This window comes from Etheostoma cragini, chromosome 22, assembly GCF_013103735.1.
Source record: "Etheostoma cragini isolate CJK2018 chromosome 22, CSU_Ecrag_1.0, whole genome shotgun sequence".
NCBI lineage: Eukaryota > Metazoa > Chordata > Actinopteri > Perciformes > Percidae > Etheostoma > Etheostoma cragini.
The window spans coordinates 9,326,290-9,344,873 of NC_048428.1; the positions used below are offsets into that span (position 1 = coordinate 9,326,290).

Sequence of the window (18,584 nt, forward strand, 5' to 3'; positions counted from 1 at the left end):
GGGTGTGTAATCACACGCAAATAGAAGCAAGTTTTCCCTCTATTGAATTGCAGGGTGCTGCGGTGGTTGTCCTTGGCACTGGATCTGAGTGTGTTTACTCAAACACACACACATTTTTTAGTCATTTTTGGATTTTGTTTCCTTTTATCTCGTACTGTTTTCCTTCCTCTTTATAGTTTATCATTTTCGTCCTTATATGTCTAATCCTGCCCTGCTATTTCAGAATTTTCTCATGGCTTCGTACTTATTGCCACACTTAAAATAGTATTTTGTTTTTTACTTGGACTCCACGGTTAACTAATACAGAATAAGAATAATCATGACACTAAAGCCCTGCAATGCCCCCTAGAGTCTGACACAATGTGGGGTGTATTACACAATGAAACAAACAGTATACTGATGCTATTGCTCCTCTGAGGTTTTTCCCAAGGTCGACACTTGATAAAAATACTTAAATAAACACGCTTGTTTCCTTGGGAGCATGAATGTGATAAGCATAATCTGCCTTTAGATTATGACATATGTGGGCATTTGACTAGTGGAACGCCTACGGAGTCTCCAAAATGGGTAGGGCGCATATTCTGGGGAGCATGAAGTAACTAATTTTATCAACATTTGTCTATTGTGTTAGATGTTTTGAAACTACAGGAGAGGTCAAGGGATTCCAAATATAGGAATCATCCCATTGGCAACCCTGAATGTTTTTACCAATATAAGGCCATCTGAAAGATGTCAAGAGAGTATCTTGCTCTATACCAAAGCCTTGGACACACAGGTCATGCAACTGATGGCCATCGCCTGGCTCTGTTGCTTGTTGGGTGTGACACTCACACATTTAAAGCACCAGGCAGTGTGTTAAAAGTCAACCAACAAGTTATGAGAACTCTGTTTTCATGGAACATTTCTACCAGTTATTACCACTTCAAAACAGATTGTGTGTGTGTGTGTGTGTGTGTGTGTGTGTGTTTGTGTTTTCCTCTCTAGTGGTATTTTCCCCTTGGAACACTTTCACACAGAGAGTTCCTCCCATGTGACAGGAGCTGGTCATGCGGTTTTTGTGTGTTTTAATTGAGCTACGTATGGGTATAATCATGCAGATGTGTACTTTTTTGACCCTAGTTGTGTATGTCTATATCATGTTTGCTTACAAGTACAATATATACAAAAACAATTATACGGATAAATGATAATCACATATGTATAGTCTGAGCTGATTTTCACTTCTCTCTCATCCATACTGCAGGACTCTGAGATGATGTTCCAACCTGAATCAGATCAGATGTCACCAGTTGAACCCAAGGTTAACACACACACACACACGCACACACAGACATTGTATGTCGTTTATCAGCAAATTATGATACAGTATTTCAAAACCCTGTCATAATGACCTTTCCACTCTGACCGATGTTTGCAGTCTCCACCGCTGGACCTGATTGACACAGGGAAGGGGCTGAAGGTCCAGACAGCCACGCCTCATCTGGTGAGCCTGGGCAGCGGGAGGCTCAGTGTGGCAATCACCTTGCTGCCACTAAAAGAAGGTAAAACACACACACACACACACACACACACAGACACACACACACACCGAACATAGAAGCACACACCCACACACACACACAGTGCATAGAAGCACATACTGTACTATATGTGTAGGATTACCAGGATTATCATACATCTTCTCCTATCTTCCCAAGGAGCCAACACTACTTCCTCCCACAGGGCTCCCTTGGACTGAAGAAAACACATATTTAAACAAATTACTACATCCACATCCCCGGTTATTTATTGTCATTGTCATTGGCGATGAAAATTACCTAGTGCGCAAACTGTACCCACATTTAACCATACAAAAATGAGGAAAACACTGCGCTAACAGACTGAACCCAAACAACTGTAAAACAGAGATGACTCACACGACATGGTCTCTTGACAGTGACTACAACAGAGAGAAAGCACCCATTAAATTAAACTCAAAGACTGAAATGCGTACTGTTCTTTAGAGACGTTGTATTCAAATAAGTTCAAGCTGGTTTTAATTTAACAAACTGCATATCGCTAATATTGGCACACAGGTTGCACATACACAGGATAGTTATGGTGACAAAATGTGGTCTATTTTATAGTTTTAGAAATCAACAGCCGTCCACAGGTGTCTTGCAGTCCTTCTCCCTCAATCACTCTCTTTCACACACACACACACACACACACACACACACACACACACACACACACACAAGCACACACACACACACACACACACACACACACACATTCATCAGATCAGCAAGCCACATGTGCCATAGTTAAATGCGTTTTCCAGTTAGTTGGCCGAACACATGATAGCAAAGAGATGGGGGCAAAGATAGGGAGATCTACATGATAAAGTGAGAGTCGCGTGTACAACTGATTAGAATTCCATAGCCTGCAGACAGTAGATGGAATACTAATGCAAACTGACTGACATTAGATTATACACATTAAAATCTAGGAAGTACTTGTCCTCAGATAACACTGGTGCCTCTCACATACACTTGTAGAGTTAACATGTCTTGTGCGACTCACAAAGCTCTCATTATATCCCTAATGCAGATAGACAGACACTTTTTTGTTTTGCCTCCTCTCAGCCATGAGAACAGTGCAGAGAAAAAAGTGGATGGATGTATTCACTTTTCAAATGAAGCTGCGGTCAATATGAGAAATTATTAACTATAGTAAGCCATTCATCCACATAAACTAAATAAAATCGCTCCACAGTAATGCAGATATACTGGTTGGTTTCTCCTTTAACGTTAAGTGTGCCACTTTAGAACAAAATTAAATTAAAATGATTGGTAAACCTTTTACAAATAAGTTCAAAGGCTCATTGTGATGCTAAAGTCAGCATTGGGACATTTTAAATTATGTTTCTTGCATGACCTCTACCACATTGCCACACATTTTCCAGCTTGGTGAACACCCTTCCGTTTTAGTGAGGAATGCCAACAATGTGAACAAACCATTTTAGAAAAACTGTGGGTCTATTTTTCTCCGAAATATGTCCAATGAAGAAGAATGAACTTAATAATACGGGATCACAGACTACCCATATGGTTCAAAAAGACATATGCATGTTTGCATTAGTTTTACATGTAAAGATATTGTCCATGGTTTTCACAAAGACATGCAGAATGACTGACACGCTATCAAGCCAAATTATAATTACATTTTACATTTACATTTATAAAAAAAAAAAGAAATCCTGGTGTTTATGCATACTGCTTGATGTTTCAGGGGTGACCCGCATAGGCCGAGAAGATGCTCCAATTCCTCAAGATATCACTATCCAGGGCCCCGGCATTGCGGCGGAGCACTGTGTCATCATTAATGAAGGTTGATGTCAGTTCACTTTCTACAAAATGAATTCATAATATTGGCAGGCCTCAGAATCTACACAGTTTTCTTATCTCTCAATGTATGAACTAGAATTTGCACTTGCATTTTAACTTTTTGGATGCCTAATACCCTATCTGAAGTCTTTTTTTTCCAAAATTCAGCCTTGGTACAAAGAAACAGCCACTAGAACCAGTCCCACTATGAGATTTCCTTAGTATGTGCCATTTCTGTTGCTTTTGAGGAGGCGATAAGGGGGGGGGGCAAGGTGGAGGCTTGGGATGTGGCCTGACCAACTGCCACCTTGCTGGTTTGAAAGCCATGATGTCTGTCTCTTTCTCATGGGTGGGCCAAATTCTCTGGGCGGGCAAAGCAGAGAAAGGGGAGCCTTGCACCTTATGACCTCATAAAGGGCAAGATCCATGATACCCAGGGCTCGGTTTACACCTATTGCCATTTCTAGCCACTGGGGGACCATATGCAGGCTGGGGGATTCATATTAATGTTAAAAAAAACTCATAAAGTAAAATTGACATTCCCTGGGACCTTTAAAATATTACTTTTGTTGATAGTGCACCTACTGAAAACAAATCTGCAATAAAGTGAGATTACAAAATTAAAAAAAACATTTGTCAATCTTGTAAAGGGATGATCTGCTTACAGTAATACCATCTCAGTAAGTAATACACACAAAAACCTGCCAAAGAATCAGTTAAAATTACATAAAAACACTGGCACAATCTCTATTTTTTTGAATGAACTCCTAAGCTGAATATTGTCAGTGTATTGTGTGAATGAAAAAAAATGACCGTTAAAGAGACAGGGAGAGGCAGAGTGATGGATTACACTATTTATGTTTTTTGTTCCTTTGTGATACATCCTTTATAATTACTAGTCTAAGCATGTGGGCAAAAGCCTCGGAGTGACATTATAAATAGCATGCCTTTGTGTGTATGTTACAATTAAAATTGGTAGTGTAGTTAGGAGTCATCTTTCAGCATGGAAAGTGTTGTTGAGTAAATGCTGATGTAGCAATTTGCAGTTGCTTTACTCTGGACTGAAGGTGTGTATTACTGAAACCCTGTGTTCTCATCATTACCTGCAACACAGGAGGGGTGGTGACCCTGGACCCCTGTGGTCACCTCTGCAGTCTGGATGGAGTGCAGGTCACTGTGCCCACGCCACTCACACAGGGTAAGACACACACACACACACACACACACACACACACACACACTCACACACACATGGTATAGCTCAGTTTACTTTCAGAGAAGGCCCATACCCTCTACTGTCCGTTGGTTTCACTTGCTTGCACAAAACTGGGCACACACAAGTGTGTACAAGCTTTGATGTATTGCCACCTACTGGTCAATAAAATACATTTTTGTGTGTGTGTGTGTGTGTGTGTGTGTATGTGTGTGTGTGTGTGTGTGTGTGTGAAAGAGAGAGAGTGGTTAGTTTGTGGTTTGGTTAACTTGCATTCCTTTCGGTATGTGTATGAGTCATATGGGCACAGTTAACATTGTGCTGATGTTATGCATGAAAACAACATGGCGTATCGTTTGTGTGTGTGTTTTTTCACATAAATGTATAGACCTGTGTGTGTGTGTGTGTGTGTGTGTGTGTGTGTGTGTGAGCATTCCCACGATGTGTGTATGTTTTTTGAATGATGTAGTGCATGTGTGTGTGCCTCTGGTTTGGTTTAATTCCTTGTGGTTTGGAACAGCTAGCTGCTACAGTGAGTCACAGCTTCCAGCAACTGCAGAGCATACAGTATATTGCACATCAAATTGTATTGTAGGAGACTGCATACAACTTGCAAAACACACACACACAGACCCAAAATTCTAATGCATTTCAATTCTTGTATTTCTGTCCACCTCTGCAAGTATCTTGATCTGTTTATCTCTCGTCCGCCCTCTCTCTTCTCCTCAATTTTTTCTGGATTTACTCCGTTGAAGAGTTCTCAATGTTTTACTATGTTTGCCTTATCTTGTCCCTCTCCATGAATCCATCCTTTCTGTGTAACCTTTTCTCCGTTCTATTGTGTCCTGTGTGACCTGGGCATTTTGAGTTAAATATTGACAGGCCTATTTATCGTCCCGCTGTGCCTGGCTGATTCAAATATTGACATCTGGTGTGTCTACACACACTAGGCCAGGGCATTGTAAAGTAGCAGGGGTGGAGAAGAGGACTTAAAGATTAAAAAAATGGGTTATAACAGTCAAAAGGGCATGGTTTGGGAAATTATGGAGAGAGAGAGAGAGAGAGAGTGAGAGTGAGAGAGAGTGAGAGTGAGAGAGAGTGAGAGAGAGAGAGAGAGAGATCTTTCAGGAATATCTACAGGCCTCAGATGCTCTGGGTTGAGCTAGCCTAACCACACACAGAGACACACACAGGCACATGCACACCAGAGCAGTCTGGAGATGATTAGCTATGTTTAGGAAGTGTTCTGTTCTGTATTTGGGACTTCGGAGCTTGACCTGGAATCACATCAACTTCACTGGTATAACTCACTGGAACAGCTGGAAGTCACTTGTTGAATAGCAATAGGTGCATACAGCATTATAACAACTTTCCAATGATGATTGGAAATCATTGTGTGGCAATAACAGCAGTGACAATCAATATAACTGCAAGTTTTCTTCTTTCTAATACACAACACTATTAATAGGATAATAAATATTCCTGCATTTCAGTTTGCATTTAAATGGAGTTCAGGCATAAAACTCAAGTTCCCAGTATTCACACCGGTCTAAAGCAAATGCAAATCTAGTTGCTGAAGAAAACAAAGCTGCTCTAGCACCCCCCCCCCCCCCTCTCTCTCTCACACTCTCTCCCTGTCTCTCTCTCTCTCACATACACACTGTTCCCAATAAAAGACAGACTAGCTAGTTGCCAATGGGTTCATGTTGTGTTGAAAATGCTTGCAGAGAAGTGAGATAACAAAGCATCCAAAAAGACATTAAAAAAATCTTGGAGAGACCTTTGACTCAGACTGAGGAGCAAAGTAAAAAGTGTTTTTTTGCTTTTCTTTAATATCTTTTTTTCTGTAGCCAGTCAGTCTGTCTGGCATACCCTCAAATCTCTTCTCTACCCTTTATCTACTGCTGTTTTGTCTCTGAAGTTAAATGTCTGACTTCTCAAATTAAATACTTTGTAATTATAATAACCACTAGTTCATCAAGGTTTTCAACTCAGTCTCTATAGTCCAGCCATTTGGGGTTACAGTGGTCCAAGGTATTTTGAAGAAAATGGAAAGAAAATAGGTAGGTAGACAAAGAAAAACTGAGGGGGCGGCCACCAAATACCTCACTGTCTGATCGCCTTTGAACCTACCAAAAACAGATAGAGGTGATTGCGTATTACACTGTTAGTGTACATATAGTTATAAATATTTACACTCGTGTTTTTGTAATTGTCGTTTTGTCGTCATACGCTTTGTATTGTGGTATTGCATTTCTCGACAGTATTTTAAATCGTTTGCTCTCGTAAATCTTAAACCTTCTACCCCTTTTCACAAAATAGTTGGTACAGTCCTGGATTCAGGCTCGTGGATGGTAATCCAGTGAATTTTCTTCCACACGGAGTCAAGACGGTGAGGAGGAGGCTGCGCATAGCTGAGGAGGGAGGCAAACACCGACACAGGGACCGGGCAGGAGTGTAGATACCTATTTAAGTTTTTCTTTACATTTCTAGATGAATTTATTGAGGTATTGTCATGATAATTTGTTAGACGTTAAAAGGGTAAAAGTAGTTGTTCTTGTCGTGATACGTGCTCACTGAATGGGACTCAAAAGGTTTGTAAAGGACTTTTATCATGCTAACGTTACCTTAACTCTTCTAACAAAAGTAACAAAGTCACGTTACATTTACCCAGCCACTGTTTTGGCGCACTTTTTGAGCTATTTCATACTTATTTTACCCTAATATTTTAATTATTGAAATCATTACGACAGTACTTACGACGCTAAACACGTTAACGTTACAACAGTAAGTTAGCTAGTAGTGTAACGTTATTTTCTTTGGAGTTAATATCTATCTCTATGAGGTGAGTGTGTTTGATAAGCTCTCTCTCTCTCTCTCTCTCTCTCTCTCTCTCTCTCTCTCTCTCTCTCTCTCTCTCACTCTCACACTGATGCTATGGATGGCTCATTCACATTCACAACAGTATTAAATCGTATGTTTTTTATGTACTCAGTGTTTTGAAACCAGACTCACGTGCTGTTTAAACAGGTCGGGCCATGTTATTCCCCTCAATCGATACATTAGATAACGAAGCTTTGTGTTATAGCAGAGTTGGCTACCCTTACCATTGGTTGATATTGATTTTTTCTTAAAAAATCTAAATTCATTGCTCTTAGCTGCAATGGAAGCATCACAAATAATCATCTGCATCGGTCCCCATAGATCAATGGACATGCTAATGCACTATACTGAACTAATTTCTATTTGTTTTTATTCCCAACGTGATGCTCCTTATTAACCTAGCATTTTAGCTTTTTTTAATTTTTTTATTGCATAAATGTAAAGTACTGCTTCACGGGATGGGTTAATGGTTAAAGAGTGGAGGTGGGAATCAGTGCTGCTTCCCAATGCGATCCAAGCTCCTGAGTGCTAGAAGTCAAATTGCTTATCTGCAGCCAAGTTATGGAGGCGTTTCAATATAACGAATCAGTGCTGCTACTCAATGCAATCAAAGCCACCAAGTGGTGAAAGTCAAAGTTCTTATCTGCAGCCAACTTTTGGAGTCATTCCTTTACAACCTGTTGGGTGGAGCATATTGTCTCGGCCTTTTGATGGAAATTACATTGGTGTGTGCATGCCTTAGGGTCACAAATTAGCTGGCAAGTTCACAGACTGGTGTGAGTGCACGTGAAGAAAACTAGCCTATGGCTGTGAGGACAGGCTCAGTGGTCAGGATACCTGACACCTGAAAACAAAACCTGCTCCATTGTCCTATGGACATCCTACCCTGGATGTAATTGTGTTCACAAGTCTTTCTTCTGTCTGCCTCAAGCTATTTCTTTTTCAATTATTTTTGACTTAAAGACTAAGAGAAATGCATCCCCTGTTATCCGTTTGCACGGTGTTTGTATTTACCTTTGTTTTCTTTCTGATAGATTAGATGTTGTTTATAGTAGTGTAGTAGTGTATACGTGGCTGTCCTCAGCCCTGCAACCTTCGCTTGAGAGAAGTAGGGAGAGTCAATGGATTGATGCTTTGTGGATTAGATTTGAGAAAGACTAGAGAGAAGATATCTACTGAGCGTGTGTGTGTGTGTGTGTGTGTGTTGGTGTGTCTGAAATAATCTACACCGACTCCCCTGAGAAAGACCAGTCTGTTTTTTTTATGATGTGACTGCTGGACCTTTGTTCCCCAGAGAGCATTCATTTGTGGTTTTGAGGCCAATTTGCACTCCCACTGGGACCTTGTGTTTATGCATCTTTTCATGAATGAGTAAATTCAGCTTTAGTTCAGTACCATGTCCATTTAATGGATCATTACAACATTTTGAAGGCAACCAGTTTTTCAAATAATTTGCATTTTTTAAAATCAAAACGGGGGCTATTTTTCTGAATGTATTCAGAGGTTACAGAGAATTGTGCGTGCTTACTTCGCATTTCAAACCTCCCCAGTCAGCAGGTAAGTGAGCTTCCTCCAAGCACATGGTCGACATGGGATCTCTGTCATTGGTTTATTTTTTCATTCAAACTTAATGGTCACAATTTGGCTATTCCTCCACTTATGTTAACCAAATAGAAAACAGTTTTGAGTTTCCCCTTCCATAACATTGTGGTGAGAGTGTAGTTTAGTTCACTCACATCTACATGGAAACAAAAAATTGGCTCCAGACGTGATACAGCTCCTACATCTGTGTCCTCAAAGACTCTGAGGTCTGACTTTGTAGATCGCAAACTTTAAATTATCCTATAAATGTATATACAGACTAATTTCCAGTTTTGTTGTCGTTGGAGAGGGACTGTCCACATGTCTGTGTTGGGGGGTGCATGCTTTGAAGTGGGAGGCAACCTCAGTTTGCTGGTAAATAAGTAAACATGGGTATGAGATTAAACATGTTTATTGTGGATGGTATGTTTTTGTGTCTGTAGTTAGAGGGGGATGGGCATGTGATTTTGTGTGAGGAATTTAGGACAACAGACTTAAATAATGTTTGTGAGCAAGCAGTTAAGATTTTTGATTGGATGTGGCAGACTCTGTGTTCCCTTATACTTTTATCGCCAATTATATATGATAGGAATAAAGGTTTTTTATTAATCTAGATGTGTGTGTATCTGAAAGAGTGAGAGGATATTTATCATTTGAATCATCAGGTTTTATATTTTTAAATCCTTTGAATTTCTCCATCCTCCTTTTTATGTGTCACAAACACACATACTGCTAGTATTTGTTCATGCTGAAGGAGGAGAGGATTAGCTAGTGGTTTTGTGTTTGCTAAGAAGTACAGAGAGGAAATTAGATAGAAAGGAGGGCTACGGGCTGTGAACAAATCAGGCAACACACTTTACCCTCCACTTTAAAGGTAGCACATGGCAAGGCTATTGAGGGTATAGGAAATTAGATTTTTACAAGGGCTGACTGCTGGCAAAGTGTGTGTGTGTGTGTACATGCCTGTGTGTTTGCTGTTCTGCTAAATACCAAGAGTTAATGTGACTCATTAGACAGAGACTGTTACAAGGCATGTTCCCACACACACAGAGATGCACAAAGCATGAACAACATTTTGAAGACCTACACACACACACACATTATTTGTGTCTAGCAATGAGAAACACATTATTAGATCATGCTCACACACTAAAGCCTCTTTCCGACCAAGTAATAACAGGAACGTAGTTATACTACTATACTACTCTCCCCCAAAACCAGTTTTGTCATTTCCATCCGCACTGGCCAAGTGGCCATAGGAACTGGTAGGAGGGGTAAGGGAGTGACGCAAGAACGAAAAACGGTCTTTATAGCCTCGTCACTTGACTTTAGCGCCACATACAAACCCCCATTTGCGCCACCTCACTGGAGATTTATTTACGCGAAGATTTGAATGTTTCTTGCAGATCCTTCCAGGTTCTTCTGCACGTCCTCGGCAGCGTACATGGTCAGCAGCGCCTGCGCCTCCGCATCAGTCCACTTTTCAGAGTTCAACATTCCGTCAATTCTCGTAGTAATTAACGCAGTCAAGTAATTCAAGTATGTTTTGTTAACACAGACGGCATGGCTTTTACAGATGGCACGCTGTAAGAGCGTGCCTAGGTCACTATTCCAAAAAAAGGGAACAACCTTTCCCTGAAGTAGGAGCTGAAAGAGTGAAAGGAACTGCAGTCAGAGGAACTTAATAATCCCCAAATTGGTCCAGTTGGAACACAAGGGGAAAAAGGGTTATAAAAGGGTCATTGGAACGGCAAAAATCTCTCTTTTTGGAAAACGGCGTGTGTTTGTGTATGTGTGTTTTTTCTTTTACACACAAGACACATCTTTTGATATCTTTATCATGATGCCACTACTTCACAGTTTGCACTCAAACCTGCACAATTGTGTTTACATGAGTATGTATTTGAGAAGTTCACAGTCCAGTTGTGTAGACTAAACATTTCTTACACTGTTTTTATGTGTGTGGTGTTAGCTCCTTCCCACCACAGTGCACTCTGGGTCCCCCCATGCTGAGAAATTACAGCTTTGAAGGCAAAACAATCTGCTCTTTAGGCACTCTTAGGCAGTGCAACTGCATTGAAAATAAGAAAGAACAGGGCAAAAGAGAGATGAGAATGAGAGAAGGGAGAAGGCAGAAAAACAACTTTGACATTTTTCCATTGAGTCTTTTTCCGTTCGCCCTCTTGCTACCCCCCCCTCCTGCCTCAGTGACTTCAGGTCCAAGGAATCCAATGTAACTGTAATGGAGCTTTTAAGGAGGTGCTTTTTTACACACATGCAGTGTATCTGAATGCTCTACCCTCAGTTGGGGTGGTGAATGAATGAAGAGAGCAAAGAGCGTGTGTGTGTGTGTGTGTTTGTGTGTTTGTGTGAGTGAAGATAGACAAATGAGAGGCAAACTCTGTTTTAAACTTTGTTTCTCAGCCACTCTTGTGATTTTCTCTCATCTCTGTTGCCCACTTTTTATTTTTGCATCCGTAGTTTTGTAGTCTTTTCATTTATTTTTATTTTTGCATCAGATCTCCTATGTGTGTGTGTGTGTGTGTGTGTGTGTGTGTGTGTGTGTGTGTGTGTGTCAGCAGTGCTGTCTCTCTCCTTTCCCTTCTGAGGTATTTGGACAGCTGTGGCTGTCTGTGTGTATTACAGAGGTTGTGACCCTGACATCTTGTTTAATACCTGGCCCTCTCAGGCTAATTGATGGCCAGAGCAAACACTGTAGTCTGGAATGGCTGGCTGTGCGCAAGTGTGTTTCTGGCTGTGAATAAATACTCCAGGCTCATACCAATGTAAAGCTTTACTGACAACTGATTCTTCATGCACAGTAGTGTATGATGATGTATACCTAAGGTATATGTCACCATGGGCTAGTTTTGTTGTGCTCTGCAAGATTCTGTGTTTCTGATACTTGCTTACTTGGGCCACACTAAAGCAAATTCTAAGAATGACATATGTTCTATTAATTTTTCTCCACAAGCAAATGCACTATTTTCTTTATAGTACACTCTCACTGAATATAGAGCACTCAACCTCTGTTTTGATAAATATGAGTTGCATCTCTAATTTTACCTTGTGTGTCTGTTTTTTTTCTCTTCAGGTTATTCCCTCTGTCTGGGTAAGTCCTATTTCTTCCGGTTTAACCACCCTGAGGAGGCAAGCAGAATGAAGAGCATGCTTCCACAAAAGAGCCCTGTGTCAGCTTTAGCCTACAACACAGGTACACACACACACACACACACACACACACACACACACAAAGGAAGGCTAAACCCCTTCCCTAACTCATGACCTGCACTTGATCCCTGTTCTTTTCTTTGATCCTCCTCTCTGTCTTTGTTCTCCCACATCAGCAATTCATCTTCCACCTCCCTCCTTTTTTAGTCATCTCTTCCATCTATTTTTTGTTTAGTTTTTCTGCTTTTCATTTATTCTTAATCTCCCCCAGTAGTTCTTCATCAGCCTGTTTTCTTCATGTTACATCTGTCTCCACTGACATCTTTGCTCCCTGGCCGGGGTCTAAGGGTAAAGTCACAGGTAGTCCCGATGCAGACAGCTGTGTGAGATTGGGATGTGACTTATGAGTATGTATATTTGAAAGACAGAAGGGTAGGGTGGGGGCAGGCATTTCTTTCAGTCCTCTCATATGTTTTTTCCTAAACGAACACTCTCACTGTCACACACATGCTTAAACTTAAATTCAAAGCATACTGGAATGCTATTGTCATCTGCTAATACAGCTGGACTCTGCTGTCTCCTTAGTGATTGATCAGGCTTTAAGCATGGTGTGTGTGTGTGTGTGTGTGTGTGTGTGTGTGTGTGTGTGTGTGTGTGTGTGTGTGTGTGTGTGTGTGTGTGTGTGTGTGTGTGTGTGAATGCGTGTGCGCGCGCAGTGCACACTGTTGACAAGAGGTGGGTAGAGTAGCCAAAAATTGTACTCAAGTAAAAGTACTGTTACTTCAGAATAATAGGACTCAAGTAAAAGTAAAAAGTAGTCATCAATAATTACTTGAGTAAGAGTAAAAAGGTTCTTGGTGAAAAATCTACTGAAAGTGCTGAGTAGTTGTTGCGTAACGTCAGATTTTTTTTTTTAACAAAAGCATTCAATCAGACAGACAAAAATACTAAACAATCATCTTTAGTTAAATTATGGCTCATCTAGGATATGTTCAAAACATATGTAACCTAAAAGACAAACATTTGCCCATCCACAGCAAAAAAAAAATACTGCTACATGTTTCCTCAAGTTAGATGAGTTTTTGAATGCTGAAATGTCCGTTTGTTTTGGTAGACCCAGCAGACACTGCATAATGTAGCTGCCGTTTTGCACTTTTACTAAGGCAAACATGCTTTCAACATGAGGCCAGGGGCGTGGGGGGGCCTTGTCTGTGTATGCGTTGCCGACGGTTTATTCTGCACGCCATTCAAACTGTTTGATTGGCGAAACACAGTCACGTGGGAGAGCCTTTAGCAAAAATCTCTCTCCCTGTCAAAATAAAACATAAACATAACAAAAAAACAGTGACGCGTAGAATACTGAAGAGGTAAAAAGAAAAGTAACGAGCTCATTGTAGCCTAATGTAGCCGAGTAAGAGTGCAGTTTTTTCTTCACAAATCTACTCAAGTAAAAGTAAAAAGTACAGTGATTTGAAACTACTTCTAAAAGTATAGTTTTTTTCAAAAACGTACTTGAGTAAATGTAACTCGTCACTACCCACCTCTGGTGTGCACACACTGTAATCAGTGGTTCGTTGCTCTTTAAACTTCTTGGCAAAAGGAATGCACTCCTCTCTCCACTGCTTCTCTGATGTTTTTGTAGAAATTACTTACATCTCTAACACACACACACACACACAGAGTTAGCAAACTTGGCAGCCAAAATCTTGACCTTAATCCTCCAGATTCTAAGTGAAGCAAAATGAGCTGGGCATAGAAGACAATAGTCACGATAGAAGAGCGTTGATGCACGCCAGGCCTTCTGGATAAATCTGCCCATGTATGGACACAAACACACTGTGTGTGTGTGTGTGTGTGTGTGTGTGTGTGTGTGTGTGTGTGTGTGTGTGTGTTTGTTTCTGTTTCTAGATATTATGATGTCTTTCATTTTCTGCCCCATTTATCTTGACCATCTAAGGTTTGACATTTTCTCACCCAGGCTTATATTCAGCTATGATGTGCGCTTTTTGGAATTCTGTTTCTCTAATAATTTAACTCAACTAAGCAATAGCAGTTGGATATTATCACTTATGGTAAAGTTAAAATTTTTAAACACATACAGTATGTATGCTTTTGGCATACGCTTTTTTGGGTTTCTCTCAAGCAGAGGTGTTTTTGTGTGTGTGTGTGTGTGTGTGTCAGTTAAAGGCTGGGTGGTCTATGCTTGAACATTATAATAGCTCCTTTTCCACATAAAGCCACAGATGAACACTGGGCAGGTCTCACACATTGCTTTCCCTCTTTCTGATGTTTCACCTGCATTTTTGATGACTGGGTTATATTTAGGGAGTTTTTTTTTTAGTTCTGCACAGAAAAGTAAAACTAGTGCCATTAATCAAAATTACTCCAGCCAACCTCAGCAATATTTTTACCACGTAAAACATAGTTTTTGTCTTGGTTTGGACTTCCTTCCTGCCAAATCCTACTGAGTCAGTTGAGGTTTGGAAGAAGAACCCCTCACTGCTGAGGTTGCTTTCAATAAAAGGCTTTAGGAAGGGCGGGAGGCCTCTTTATGGTATTCCAGGATATTTTGTAATCCTTTTCATTTCCCAAAATCATTCTCTAAGCAAGAAACTGAATTTACATTGTTGTTCAAATGTTTGTTTTGGATCTAATGGATGGTTTTGTGCAAGAGTGTATTTGCATGCAGTGTGCACATTGAATCCTGATCTGTGTGATTCACTGCCAGTTGCAGATTGTTTGGGTTGGGTTTGTTCTGACATGGGCCCCATCTATGAATAGCTGCAGCTTCAGGTATATACCCAACCCCCCTCTCTCTTTCTGTCTTCTGCCACCATTTATGACTCTGTGCCCCTCCCTCTTTTCCATTTTTAACCTTTCTTCTTTTCCTAGTACTGGTCTTTTTTCTAAATTTTCCACAAACTGAACATAAAGAAATATCCCTCAGCCTCTCCATATATCTATATTGCGTATCGCAGTCAAACTGGTTTTCTCTAGTTTTCAATCCGCCCTCAATCTGTTTACTTTACCGTGTGTCTACACTTTCCCATATTATCCATTTCATTTATATTCTTTTTGATCTCTCTCCCACCTCCAGACTACCTGAAGTTTAGCAGTGACTATAGCCATGCGGTGGTGGGTGGCAGCAGCAGTTCTAGGGGCATGCGATCGGCCTCTGAGCTCCAGGACTTGATGGACACCCTGCAGCGCAAGAAGATTGCCCTGGAGAACAGCCTGAGAGCCAACGGGAATGCAAACCCCTCCTACTTCAGCGTGACACAGGTCAGCCATCATTTAGCTCAACGTCAGGATTTATTATTCTGCTTTGGACGTCATGCTCCAGCAGGGACTATAGAATCTGGAAGGTTAGCCTGGATAGGGTAAACATGGCTTCCCAGGGTTAACGCATTATCTACAAGACCAAACAGTGCTAACCCTTACTCATTATCCCGGGAATTGGATATGTTACAGTGTTCAACCGGCAACACAAGATTTATTTATCGCTTTTGTTTCTGTCACAAAGCTTTAGGGAGACTGGATGTCTGCTTATATTCTAAAGCCTCACCATTATCTTCTCTATATCTGTGTATTTATCAACATCTGTCATATTTTATATGCATTATACTGCTATTTATAAGTATTTCTAATTGTAATATTTTTTTCCATTCTATCTCCCAGTCTCCTCCCACCACACCTATCACAAGTCCTGCTACATCCTCATCAGCCTATCAGGACCAGGCAAGGCGTTTCTATGGCTCAGATCGTGCGCCAATGTCTTTGAAATCTGGTCCCCCTCTTTTTCCTGGACGACGGTCCGATCCTTCTTTCTCAGTCAGTCGCAACAAAGACAACTTCGGCGTTGGCGATAGCCGACGGCTGCACAACCTGGGCTCAACTTCTTTACTGTCCACATGGAATGGCGGAGGCTCCTCTGTTTCTGTTGATGGTACCAATAGCTTAGTCCTCCCGCTTCCTCCTCCCTCCTCCTCATCTCGCACTCCATCAACTGGAGGTGCAGCCAGCATGCCATCAAGCCCCCGTCTTGGCCGCCGTAGCAATGGCAACCAAGAGCCATCACCCAGCAATAGAACCAGGAAATACTCCGCAGGCTCGCTAAGTGGGATGATGGGAGGAGGGCACAGTCGCTCGCTGCCACGCCTCTGCCCCTCCCAATCTCCCCGTGAAAACAACAACAACCTGACCTTGTCAACGCTGCCGCCACGGCGATCTGATGTAGCAGGCAGTTACAAATTTAGCAAAGACCATTACAACAGCCAGAATGCCAGTCCTGACCTCAACTACAACTCTAGTAACTCCAGCCAACTTTCCTCCAACAGGAATCAAATGCAGACCAAAAAACAAGGAGAAAGTGTTGTGTCTATCTCTCTCTCTTCCCCTAAGATTTTGCCCTCCGCTACCCCCTCCATCCCTTCCACAGCCACCCCACCTGATGTGACCATCCCAACCAGGACAGGGGGCTCCTCTTCTCCTCGTGTGGCCAAAAAACTCAGCCTGACTTCCACTAGCTCTGTGGGATCCATCAGCTCCACGAGCTCCAGCCCTCCAGAGTTGCACTGGCTGGCTAGCCGTGGAGTATCTCCAGGAGAAGGCCTGTCTATGGGGGAGAGGGAGCGGCGGGGGGTAGGTGCTGGTTCCCTGGGGCTTGGACTTGCGGAGAGAAGGTCTTCAATGGGGAAGGCAGGGCTGGAACCTGGGATGGGACTGGGCGAGAGGAGGCAGTCATTTGGAAAGGCAGGAGTGAGCCCACCTGGAGGTTTCAGGGAAAGAAGGGGGAGTATTAGCTCACTGAGTGGGAAAGAGGAATTGACTGACTACCACCAGCATCAAAAAGAGGAAAGACTTCGTGAGCAGGAGGTGGAGAGACTGGTGAGTCTGAGTATGTTTGCACACATGACCATCTGCCAATTCACATTATGACACCATTAAGTCATTCAGGACAAATGGTACTGTAAAGATATGTTGTTGTCACTTGTAATAACAGACCACATCTGGTGTAATGTATAAGTTATGCTTACAGCTAGACTGTTGACCGGCCAAGAGTTTGTTGCTGTTAAGGTTACTGAAAAAAAAATATGGATCCAAGTTTAAATTGGCAGTGGACGATTGCTGTTTTGCATACACACATGCAGTTTGCTCAAAGACACACAAAAAATGGAATGAGTTTAGGAATGCATCTCTTCACTAACCTCCTTGTCCCCTCAAACATACTCTCCCAGGGATCTTAACGCACACGCACACAAACACACAGTGAGGTTTACCACTCCACAGATGCTTCTGGCAGGTAGCCCATACTAACAAGGTTATTCTTAACCGTGCGTGCGTGTGTGTGTGTGTCTGTGTGTGTGTGTGTGTGTGTGTGTATGTGTTTGTGTGTGTGTGTGTGTGTGTGTCAGCTGGAGGCCTGCCCACTGTGGTTCGGACCACTGAAAAAGCCAAAGAACACATCAGTCAGATGTGGCTTAAAGAAACCAAGATGATTAGAGAGTGGCGTTGTAGGGTAGCAGGTGGATAAACACACAGATGCTCAGCATATAATGACAACTGGACTCCTTATCCCACTATTCCTCACTCTTTAAATGTCTCTCTCCTTCACACAGCCATATTGTATTGTTACTAAACTGGAAATAGTTCTCTGGATGCTGTACAAACCAAACTGTGTTTCACAAGCTTTACAATGGATTTTGGTTAGCCTCCAGATATTTTTCTTCAGTTATATTTGCAAGCTACACAGTACTATAGTGTACCTGCCTCTCCTGCTCTGATCAGAGATCCAACTTGCACCCAGTATCAAGATGGAACAGTTATTTTAACCCAATACTTTTCTATATGAAGGGGTTTGATTTATAACCATTTGTTAGACACATTAAATATGCATTCAACATTGCTTGATTAGAAAGTGATTTAAGTGTGACATTTAAGTGTTAGAAGGATGTCTTTTACATATGTTTTGAAAAAATAGCTCTAAATAATCATTGTTGGCTGTGTATTGTTAGAAAGCCACAAGCAAAGTCTCCAAGTTAAAGGCTCAAACTCAGAATAGCATTGTCTTAACCTTGTCTTCCCTCTAGTGGCACGATAGGAAAACTACATTCTTTCTTTGCTCAGATGTCATTAGGTTGTGTGCATAAAAAGCTTTTTGGGTTGTTAAGGTGCAACAAAATGGGCTACCCATTATGTCATTTAGGATATCCAGCTTAGATGCATTTGGTAAGGTTTGTTTATGTTTTGTTTATCATGTTGCATCATTCCTATTAAAAAGTCTCTTTCTGTCTCTAGTAGACAGCTGATTACTATAAGGGCTTCACAGAGGCTTTTGTCCATTAGAATTGACCAAGGTGACAACAGAA

General features: G+C 41.5%; 1 protein-coding gene across 6 annotated transcripts in view; it reads left to right on the forward strand.

Moving 5' to 3' along the window:
• phldb2b (pleckstrin homology-like domain, family B, member 2b) overlaps positions 1-18,584 on the forward strand; it is a 44,747-nt gene that overhangs the window by 7,273 nt on the left and 18,890 nt on the right. For 4 of the 6 annotated variants that reach the window (XM_034862136.1, XM_034862131.1, XM_034862133.1 and 1 more), the window contains exons 2-8: positions 1,244-1,300; positions 1,418-1,541; positions 3,274-3,372; positions 4,483-4,566; positions 12,140-12,259; positions 15,314-15,498; positions 15,895-17,103. In XM_034862136.1, coding sequence (XP_034718027.1) covers positions 1,244-1,300; positions 1,418-1,541; positions 3,274-3,372; positions 4,483-4,566; positions 12,140-12,259; positions 15,314-15,498; positions 15,895-17,103 — 1,878 coding nt within the window. Of the gene's footprint in view, positions 1-1,243; positions 1,301-1,417; positions 1,542-3,273; positions 3,379-4,482; positions 4,567-6,940; positions 7,176-12,139; positions 12,260-15,313; positions 15,499-15,894; positions 17,104-18,584 lie in introns of those variants that run through there. The other 2 variants (XM_034862134.1, XM_034862135.1) reach the window with 2 other exon arrangements.